Raw genomic sequence first — 11,162 nt, 5'->3', positions numbered from 1 at the left:
CATTTTTACCACTTCTACATGACCCACGTACACTTCGAAACACCAACATCAACAACTTTATTCCATGGCGCGCAGTATGGAAGGAGAACTCAGTGTCAACTCCGTGCCGTATTGTGTTCGACGCTTCAATGAAGACCGGAAGTGGCTTCTCGCTCAACGACATCATTGCAAAAGGAAGGAATAACATGAATAAGCTCTTAGAAATTTTCCTGCGGTGGAGGGGACACAAGGTTGGTATCCACACAGATGTTGCTAAGATGTATAACACCATACAACTCGATCAAACTCACTGGTGTCTCCAACGTTATCTGTGGGAAGAAAATCTCAACCCAGACAAACCGCCCGAAGAGAAAGTCATAAAGACCCTTATCTATGGCGTGAAATCAAGTGGGAACCAGGCGGAGCATGCGCTTCGTGAAACTGCAAAAATTTTCAAAGACCAGTACCCGGAAGTTCACAAGATCATAACCGATGATGTATACGTGGATGACTGCATAACCGGTCATCAATCACAGTCAGAAGCCAACCACTTAGCCGACAACTTAGAACTGGTGGTCAATCATGGTGGATTTTCACTAAAAGGATTCACCTTCTCAAATCAACAACCAAATGACAAACTAACAGCTGATGGTGAGACTGTATCAGTGGCTGGTCTCAAATGGTATCCATTGGAAGATCAAATCAGCCTAGATATCCAAGAACTGAACTTCGCAAGAAAATATCGAGGCAAGAAACCCAATGAAATCAAAGAAATACCACTCAATCTCACGCGTCGACAATGTGTTGGGGCAGAAACATTGAAGGGTGACAATAGAAGGCTGTGTTCGTAACACTTGATGTGAATGTGTTCAAACTAAAAGAGAAAAATTTGACTAAGTCTTACAAAATGTCTCTAAGTCTGAAAAGTATAAGTTTGAAAAATATAAGTCTGAAATCTAAGTCTAATTTGAAATTTATATGTCAGTACAAAGATTGATTTGAATATTTGAATTGAAAAATGAAATTTAAGAGTATATGTATAATTTGTATGTCTATGTTGAAAAAATGTAAGTAGAAAATAAAAATCCAAGATGGCCGACCTAAATCCTACAAGTGCATGACTAAGCAAAAAGAAAGCACCCAGGCAAAATGGCAACAAAAACAAACACTGAAAAGCAAACTTACCAGCTAGCCTGGGTGTGAATGTTGTGAAATGTGAATGATATTTGAGTTTGAATTTGAATTTGATGTTCACCCTTCAAGTGTCTCTTGTGAAATGAATAGCAGGTCTGAGAGTGACTCTGCAATTTATGCACTTTGATGTGTAAAATACAGACCAAAAATTTATAATTTAATTATGCAAAAATAAAGCAAAGTTGACTAAATAAATATTGATTTGATGAATAAATTAACATAAATTAACATAAAAATGGCCAAAAGGGACAAAAAACTCCAAATGCAAAAAACAAGACAAAACACAGACCAGACTGAAAAAATACCAAAAGGCAGGAAACTGAAAAGACCAAAAGAACATGAAACTGAAAACAAACAAAACTGCAGCTGATGCTGTAACACTCCCCCCACAAAAATATTGAATTGAAAAATATATTTGTATTTGAAAAAACAATTTATTTGAATTTTCCCATTGATCATAATTATATTCAAGTTGAACACTTGAAAAGTTCTTTAGATAGATCTAGTTCATCAACACAGTGAATTAATACCAGTGATCTCACAGATCTTGTAGTCAGACGTTTTACATTTTCAGATGAATTTTGGTATTCAACGACAACTTTTCGTATTTTGTCATCCCGATCCACTTTCACTTCTTTGATAATCCCATATTGATACGTGGATGAAATGACGGAATCCTGTTTTGTGAACAGAACGATATCACCAGCCTTGACGTGCTTGTTTGAGTTGAACCATTTTGGTTGTTCAATAAGATTTGGAACGTGTGACACTAGCCATGAGTCAAACCAAGCGTCGTAGATCTTTTGGTTTGATCGGATTATCTTGTCATAATCATTTTCAACAGATAAGGTACCACTTGGGCCACGATTGTTGTTTCGCCCAAGGATTAAGCGGTTGGGTGTTAGCAAGTCTCCCATTTCGAAGTTTCCTTTCACGTTTCGAACAGCTATTGGTGCATCATTAATGGAGTTTGTGAGGATGGCTGCCATTGTCTCCCACTGTATGATTGAAAGTCTTTCGTTGTGCATTGATTTTTCTAAGGATGATCTGACCTCACGAATTTTCCTCTCAACACGGCCATGATGATTATGACCACCAACTGGGCATGTTTCAAAGTTGATTCTTTGATCTCGATGAAGTTGGAATGCGATGTCAACAATGTCGAGTTTCATTGTCTCACAGCCCTTGATGAGCTGACCTCCTTCGTCTGCCAGAAGTTTGTTAGGATATCCAACCTGACAGGAGAAACGTGTGAAGGCTTGCAAAAACGACGTAGTAGAGTAATCCTCCATTACTTTGATGTTGACAGCAGTTGTTGTGGCGCAACAGAATACAACCAGCCATATCTTTACGGTAGTGCGTTTGTGATGTTGCGAGTAGCTTGAAAATGGTCCTGCAAGATCCACTTGTGATATGTAAAATGCAGGTGCGATGATGAGGTTGTCTTGTGAAAGTGGTCCCATTTCCACAGCGATTGTCTTTTTGTTGATATAGCGACAGCGTGGACATGAAGAACGTATGAAGTTGACGAGTGATCTTCCTTCTAAGATGTATGCGGTCTTGAGGACTTCTCGCCAAGTTGTTTCAACACCAGAATGTTTGACGGTGCTATTCCAGTGGATGTCGTTGATTATGCTGACAGCCAATGGTGAGTGTTTATCGATGATTGGCACACAAAATGGCGTTGATGTAAGATCTTTCATGGTTGATGTCATTCTACCAGCAACTGTAATCGAGTCTTCTGGCAGTAAACGACCAATGTGATGAAGAATACCATCCTTTTCAATTGATATCTTGCCAACCTTTTGTTTGACGAAATGTTTGACCTCTTGAGTAGCCTTCTGAAAGAAATATCTCTCAGCTTGAGATATCTCCTCATTTGTAAGGATTATGTGTGGTTTAATTGAAGAATTGATCTTTGTTTTCCCTTTAGTGCGACAAAGTTTGATGAAACGTAACATTATTGCGAAGACACGCACAACTTTGGTGAAAGAATGGCGATTTGGGTCAACCACATAATTGGAGAACTTGTATCTTTGTTGCGTTTTGTTGAGAAACTCATTAGTGATTAGTTGATTGTGATAGACAGAATGAGTTGAAGGAATCTTGGCTTCACGATTAGCTTGTTCCAATTCCACCTGACTGAGCCTTATTTCTTTGGCGGTAAGTGCTGGGAATTCTGATACTTCTTGCGTCATCCACTGGAATCCATTGATCCACTGGGAGGATTGGTCAACATCGGTCATGGTTGTACACCTTCTTGTTCCGATGTCAGCGATCATGTTGTTTGATTGGACGTATTTCCATGATGTAATGTCTGTTAGTCGGTGAATCTCGTTTACACGGTTGCGGACCCACTGCTTGAGTTGTAGTGAAGTGTTGTTGATCCAGTAGAGGGTGATTTGCGAATCTGTGAATTTGGAAGCTCCAGTATGTGTTGAATGGAATGACTTTCTTAGGACATGTTTTTTAATTGTTTCGTTTTTGGCATTTTCAAAAAAGCTAAATTTTGATTGGGGTAACTTGGAGGTCCGAAATTTTCACAGGATGTTAGTAGTGATGATAGGACCCCAAAAAGTTCTTTTCCCAAAATTCTAGCTGTTGTAGGGGCCAGTTAGGAGCAAATTTTAGCATTTGTATGTGTTTCGCACAATGATCTAAATCAGAGCTAAAAACCCAGGAAGTTGTCTATCTGACCAATGATTCTCATAGAGGGATGGCAATTAAAGCAGGCTATTGTTAAAAGGCCCACATTTTCCTATTGTGGGGCCCTTTTTAGAGCACTTTTTTAGCACCTATTTCCCCATTGACAATAAGTGCCAAAACACCAAAGTAAAAGACTTGATTGGATATAAGACTTCCATAACTTCTTTTGAAATAGTTGAATAATCAAGTTATTAACACCAATATAACACTTGAGCTGTTAATGGGCCCGTTTGGAGCTAAATTTAGCATTTTTCCAACAGAAAATACTGCAGCAGAATTACTAGTATGTTTCTAAACACCTAATTAAAAGGCTGGAGTGGGTGTAAAACCTTCTTAACTTCCTTTGAAGTAGTTTAATAATCAAGTTATTAACACCAATAAAACATTTGAGCTGTTAAAGGGCCCGTTTGGAGCTAAATTTAGCATTTTCCACTGGAAATACTGCAATTTATTCTGCTTCTCTTACTAAAATTAACTTCACACCTAGTCTAATTTTTGCTAAATTCAGCTCATTTTAAGACCTAGGAACATAAAATAACCTCATAAAGTTCTGTTAAATTGTGTATCAAACATTAATGATAACTTATTTGATGTTCAAAACCTTTTCAGGGTCCAGAAACGAGCAAATATTTAACATTTTTCGTTAAATGCTAAAATACTGCTCGTTTTTGGTCCATTTAACTATGACAAAGATCACAGAAAAGACTTTTTAAGCTTCGTGAATGATCCAAGCATCAAATAGCACCTAAATGAGCTATGAAATAACAATAACCTGTCGGGTTATCAAATTTTAGCATAAAGACATGGCCTTCAAGAACTCTAAGTCCAGTCAATGCTAAATTTTTGCTCATAAAAGGACCCTGGAATGCTTTATATCGGCCAAATTTGGTTTTTCTATCTTTTTGAATGCCTCAAGTATGCATAATATCAATATCATAGTTCTTTTGTGTTTATATCTTAACTGTGCTGGCGAATTAAAAAAAAGCCACACCCAATGCTAAAAACATGCTCATAATGGGACCATACAACCATTTTTAATGATTGCTTATGTTGGTATATTGATCTTATAAGGTATAAAAAGGCATGTGCAAAGTATTAGAGTCATAGCAGAAAGATTGAGAGAGATACAAGCCTCTAAATCCAAATGCTAAGTATTTGCTCCTACTTAAATGCTAAGTATTGGCTCATTTTTGGACCGCACTTTGTTGAAGCATAAGTCATGACAGATTTAAGCTTTAGAAAAAATTCTTTTAAATTTTTAAAGTCCATCTTTTCCACGCAACCATCACCAGGGCATAATTTTAGTTCATTCATTATATTAGAAATAAATGATGATTTCCCAAGACCCCTAAAAACGAAACAATTAAAAAACATGTCCCTTACAACTTCACTTGTGTGGGTATTGATGATTGATGCATACAGTTCCCCTCTTGGTTGAGTATATTCATCCGGTACAAGTAGTGAGCGGGCGAAGATCAATTGACAGGAGTAGTCGCCTTGTTTTCTTTTGAATCGAGCATAGATAGATGAGCATGCTAGATCCTGGCTTGCATCACCAAAATCGAGAGTTGTGATGTCTAGATTAACTGCATCTGGTGGCACAATAGCACGGTTGAATTTGATGGATTTGAGTTCTTGAATCATTTCGAAATGTGATGACCAAAGATGTCTGAGATCGTTGGGTAGAATATCATCCCAATCCATTTTGCGTTTGACGAGAGTGTGGAGGTCCATTTTCAATGTTGCAGTAATCGGCGTTAGAAGTCCAGAGATGTCAAACACTTCAGATGCTTTTGAGACACATTGTCGACGCGTGAGATTGAGTGGTATTTCTTTGATTTCATTGGGTTTCTTGCCTCGATATTTTCTTGCGAAGTTCAGTTCTGGGATATCTAGGCTGATTTGATCTTCCAATGGATACCATTTGAGACCAGCCACTGATACAGTCTCACCATCAGCTGTTAGTTTGTCATTTGGTTGTTGATTTGAGAAGGTGAATCCTTTTAGTGAAAATCCACCATGATTGACCACCAGTTCTAAGTTGTCGGCTAAGTGGTTGGCTTCTGACTGTGATTGATGACCGGTTATGCAGTCATCCACGTATACATCATCGGTTATGATCTTGTGAACTTCCGGGTACTGGTCTTTGAAAATTTTTGCAGTTTCACGAAGCGCATGCTCCGCCTGGTTCCCACTTGATTTCACGCCATAGATAAGGGTCTTTATGACTTTCTCTTCGGGCGGTTTGTCTGGGTTGAGATTTTCTTCCCACAGATAACGTGGAGACACCAGTGAGTTTGATCGAGTTGTATGGTGTTATACATCTTAGCAACATCTGTGTGGATACCAACCTTGTGTCCCCTCCACCGCAGGAAAATTTCTAAGAGCTTATTCATGTTATTCCTTCCTTTTGCAATGATGTCGTTGAGTGAGAAGCCACTTCCGGTCTTCATTGAAGCGTCGAACACAATACGGCACGGAGTTGACACTGAGTTCTCCTTCCATACTGCGCGCCATGGAATAAAGTTGTTGATGTTGGTGTTTCGAAGTGTACGTTGTACATCTGGGCTGAGGTTTTTTAAATAATCCACGTAGCCGAGAGTTTGAAGTTTTTGCTCTGAGTTGAGGACATCTTCCTTGTCTTTGGAGTACTTTGATAGCCGTCTCAGTTGTTGGTTGTAGATCTGGAGTGCAATCTTTCTATTTGGAGAAAGATATAATGATGGGTCATGTAGAAGTGGTAAAAATGCAGTCGAATTTTGCTTGCAAACATCAACATTGATTGATTCATTGATAACATGTTGTTCAACTTCTTCTTGTACACTCATGACCTCGTCAGTTGTTGAAAGTACCTTACAGGATTTACAGCCACGACAGTTGATACATCTGTATTGGAATTCGCTTCCAACGTCTTGTGATTGGTTGAAAAATTCAGACTTCTCTTCAATGGCTGAGTTTGATGTAATGAAGATGTCGGTATTCTTGTTGGTGTATCCGAGCAGGTGAAGGTCAGGATTGACATGATATCCCAACTTAAACAGCTCGTGTTGATCATTGATGAATTTATTGGTGTTGAAATGGTGATTCTTTGATGTGTTGAAGACAGGGTGTGGACCACCAATAACGCCGGTTGATCCGTCTGGACTTTTGAAGCATGATCTGTAAATTGTCAGTCCTGATGGCATCTTGAATACCTCCTCCGGGAAGTATCTTGAATATTTGATGCCATCATAAAATCTGTATGACCACCAACTTGTTTTGGGACCAGAGGAAGATTGCATGGATCACCACCAGATTTGGCATAATCTTTACGAATGTCGTTGATGACTTCACCGTCCAATTTGTATGTCGGAAACTTCTGAGTGATTTGGTCCAAGCATGGTCCAACGAGAGTTGCATCTGTTCCATCAATGAGTGGAAGATCAATTTTGTAGGTGCCGTGCTTGCTTTGACTTGATATGCCACCAACGCCGCCCATTGTGATAGGACCAGCGTATTGTTGATTTGCTCGGTTGCCAAGTTTTTTGATTGCGTGATGACGTACAATGAAGTCGTAGCACCCAGAGTCATAAAATATGGTGAATTGTTTTCCATTGACAGAGATTGGTTGTAGCATGAAGATTGCTTCGGGATCCTCATCGTTTGAGTCGTTAGCAGAATGGAAGGTCAGCTTTATTTCTTTGGAGTAGGCTGGCACAGGTTGACGGATGATGCATCTGGTTCTGTAATGTTCTAGGATGTCCAGGTTTTGTTGGTTCGTCTTATGTTCTTCACAAACGAGGATATGCTTCCTTGGCTTGAAAGGTTGATGGTAAGGATGATGGCATATGAACGTCTGTTGACATTGACCCTCTTTGTGTTTGCCTTGGTCACGTCGTGCCCCGGGGAAGAGACACTGGTAGCAGAGATTCTTCTGTTGCAAGGTTTTGAATCGCTCAGCTGGAGTCATTTCGACGAACACTTTGCAGGAGAAATATTGTACTAGCTTTGTTCCACTAGGACCATTGGTTTGTGTATGATCTGTTGCTCCACAGATGTAGCATGAAGATTGGTCAGGAAACGTGTTGTAAGTTGATCGACCTCTTTTACCACCTCCGCCTTTGGGTTTTTCGGTGTCAGGTTGTTTGTTTGATTTTTGGATGGCAGCTTTCTGTTGGTGAACTTTCATCTCTTTCTCCAGAAAATCAATCAGTTGTTTCCACTTGTACTTGCCGCTCTTTGGTTCTTCACAAGTAAGAGTAAGCCATCTCATCATTCGTTGATCACCAAGTTTTTCACTGACTTGGTTCAAGGCGTTACTGTAGTAAAGTTCATTTTCAATATCATGAGTGGCTGCAAGTTGCATTAAATCTCTCATATAGAATTGGTTATTTTTGAAAGAAAGTCAATTGTTTTCATTGGATCTTTAGATTTGGTTTCAATACTGTACAACGATTGGAGCTTGTGTTGAAGTAAAACTTGCCGGTCGCCGAATACGTTTTTAAGTCGACCCCAGATGTCTTGGATGTTATCGATGTTTCGAACGAGTGATAATGCTTGACCATCCAGATGATTGTTCTTTAGTAATTCAGCTTGCATTGATTGTGGTACAGAGTCCTCATACAGTTTCTTGAACTCTGCGATGAAGGTGTATATATCAATTGGAGAATCATAGCCGCTAAACGATTTGAGTTTGATGTTCAGTCGCCGCTTGTTGAAAGTTTCGAGTTTGTCAAGTTCTCTCGACTTGAGTTCGTTGTTAAGTTTCTTTTCATACTCCTCCTTTTTATCTTGCAGAGAGGAATATGATGATTTCAGTTCTTTGTATTTGTCCATTGGTGGACGTAAGTAAATAAGTTCTTGTAATTTATTGGAAATCTCCTTCAGTTCTTTACTTTGTGTTTCAAGAAGAGTCTTGCGTTGCTTTAAATCGACATTGCTGATAAGACTGACAGAGCATAACATCGAGGCAGTGAGAAAGTTTATAGAACGATCAATTTCGCTTACAATGAAATCTGATTTCTGTTTGTCTGCATTGGTTTGTATCTCAGTGTTTACATCACTACTGTCTTTGAAGAATTTGTTAACTCGTCCAATATATTGAATGATATCACAACACAGCATGGTAAATGGTTTGGAGTATGATTTTTCATAATCATCCTTTGATAATTGTAGTTTGATCTTTCTATTAGTGTTTTTGTATTCAGTACGCAATGTTTCTAGCTTTGTAACGCATTCTTTCATCCTCTCAGGGTGTATCATATCGACCGGATTGTCATCAATGGTATCTGTGATATCCTCGTGAAGTTGCGCCATTAGAAGAAAAAGTTCATTTGTACCTGTATTTGTTGTATCAGTTGGTGGAGTGTCACGTGGTTTGACATCCATTGGAGTTGGTTGAGGTGGGTCCACTCTGGTCCGATGTGGAATGATCTCGGTAAGAGGTGGATCGCCATCAGTTGGAAGTGGTAGGTCGCCTTCAAATAGGGGCGGATCCGACATTGATGGAAGTGAATCTGTTGATTGAGGTGGAAGTAATTCCTTGGGTTGATTTGAAGTTGCTTGAAGTGGAGGTGTGGTCTCCTTTGGCTTTGATATTTTACGACCAGTTTTTGAGTACGAGTTGAAGTCGAATCTCTCCTTCGGTCGTGTTTGCATTGAGGTGCGATTGAACCCCTTGCTGTTTGAATGTTGGGGCAGAAACAATGAAGGGTGACAATAGAAGGCTGTGTTTGTAACACTTGATGTGAATGTGTTCAAACTAAAAGAGAAAAATTTGACTAAGTCTTACAAAATGTCTCTATCTAAGTCTGAAAAGTATAAGTTTGAAAAATATAAGTCTGAAATCTAAGTCTAATTTGAAATTTATATGTCAGTACAAAGATTGATTTGAATATTTGAATTGAAAAATGAAATCTAAGAGTATATGTATAATTTGTATGTCTATGTTGAAAAAATGTAAGTAGAAAATAAAAATCCAAGATGGCCGACCTAAATCCTACAAGTGCATGACTAAGCAAAAAGAAAGCACCCAGGCAAAAATGGCAAACAAAAGCAAACACTGAAAAGCAAACTTACCAGCTAGCCTGGGTGTGAATGTTGTGAAATGTGAAATGATGTTTTGAGTTTGAATTTGAATTATTGAATTTGATGTTCACCCTTCAAGTGTCTCTTGTGAAATGAATTGCAGGTCTGAGAGTGACTCTGCAATTTATGCACTTTGATGTGTAAAATACAGACCAAAAATTTATAAATTAATTATGCAATAATAAAGCAAAGTTGACTAAATAAATATTGATTTGATGAATAAATTAACATAAATTAACATAAAAATGGCCAAAAGGGACAAAAAACTCCAAATGCAAAAAACAAGACAAAACACAGACCAGACTGAAAAAATGCCAAAAGGCAGGAAACTGAAAAGACCAAAAGAACATGAAACTGAAAACAAACAAAACTGCAGCTGATGCTGTAACAACAGGAAAGAAGAAAGTGTATATTCAATCTTCATATTTGAAAAACAAAAACAGAAACCAAAAGAGCACTGAATAATCAAGAAGGAGAATACTTTACTTTAGGAAAACAAATGAGAAGAAGAATCATGTAGCAAAAGTAACTTTTAAGAAGAGCTAGTTTATTGTCATAAACCAACGACCTCATAAACAAAGCATGCGAGAGGGAAGGAAAAAGATTTGAGAGAGGAAAAATCATACAGCAAAAGTGATTTTTTTAAAAAGGTTTTAGAGAGACGAAAAATCGTGCAGCAAAAGTTATTTTTGAGAAAGGCTTGTTTATTGAAGACCAAAGCATAGTATGAGAGAAAGAGGAGAGAGAAGATGTGTATCCATTAGAGTAACTTTTTTATAAGAAATTTTGTATACATATAGCAGTTTGAAAGAGTAAAGGAAAGTTTATCTTTCATCTATTTGGTTCTTATGATTGAAGTAGAAAATGATATTTGATCTTCTTTCAACAAGCAGAAAAAATATTTCTGGAATAAATTTTTGCATGTGCGATTGATCGCACGCCTCGCTAGGTTTTCATGATTTATAGCGTGTGATAAATTGCACGCCTAAAAGGCTTTTAGGCGTGTGCGGAGGCGTGCGCGTGCGATCGCACGCCTAATATGCCGAAGCCTGGCGAAAATGATCCAATCGGAATCCCGAAGCTAAAGACTTACAGCCAATCAGAATTTGTTAGCGAGCGGTACTCATCCAATCAGATTCGCACTCTGTTATTTGTCCTTCTTTCAGTGTAAAGCTTAGTTTCTCATTCTGTCCGTGTTTCCCGACGTGGATTATCTT

General features: G+C 38.4%; 1 protein-coding gene across 1 annotated transcript; it reads right to left on the bottom strand.

The window, feature by feature from the left end:
* Nucleotides 1-1,640: 1,640 nt before the first annotated feature.
* Nucleotides 1,641-8,236, bottom strand: LOC136811965 (uncharacterized). The gene is made up of 4 exons (XM_067068573.1): nt 7,074-8,236; nt 6,231-7,038; nt 5,271-5,946; nt 1,641-3,583 (listed from the first exon to the last, which is right to left on the bottom strand). The coding sequence occupies exons 1-4, from the start codon at nt 8,234-8,236 to the stop codon at nt 1,641-1,643; spliced, it is 4,590 nt and encodes a 1,529-aa protein (XP_066924674.1).
* Nucleotides 8,237-11,162: the final 2,926 nt, after the last annotated feature.

This window comes from Clytia hemisphaerica, unplaced genomic scaffold (assembly GCF_902728285.1).
Source record: "Clytia hemisphaerica strain Z4C2 unplaced genomic scaffold, Clytia hemisphaerica genome assembly, whole genome shotgun sequence".
NCBI classification, from domain to species: Eukaryota; Metazoa; Cnidaria; class Hydrozoa; order Leptothecata; family Clytiidae; genus Clytia; species Clytia hemisphaerica.
The sequence above is the reverse complement of the archived record's forward strand: the minus strand, read 5'-3'. Positions and strand labels throughout refer to the sequence as shown.

What these genes read in the sequence shown, in the direction of transcription:
- LOC136811965 (XM_067068573.1), bottom strand. Translation starts at nt 8,236, where the DNA reads ATGAGAGATTTAATGCAACTTGCAGCCACTCATGATATTGAAAATGAA. An exon ending in TGCGGTGGAGGGGACACAAG is followed by an intron (nt 5,947 to 6,230) that starts GTTGGTATCCAC and finishes CATCAATCACAG; the next exon opens with TCAGAAGCCAACCACTTAGC. An exon ending in AATCATCAATACCCACACAA is followed by an intron (nt 3,584 to 5,270) that starts GTGAAGTTGTAA and finishes CCAAATTCACAG; the next exon opens with ATTCGCAAATCACCCTCTAC.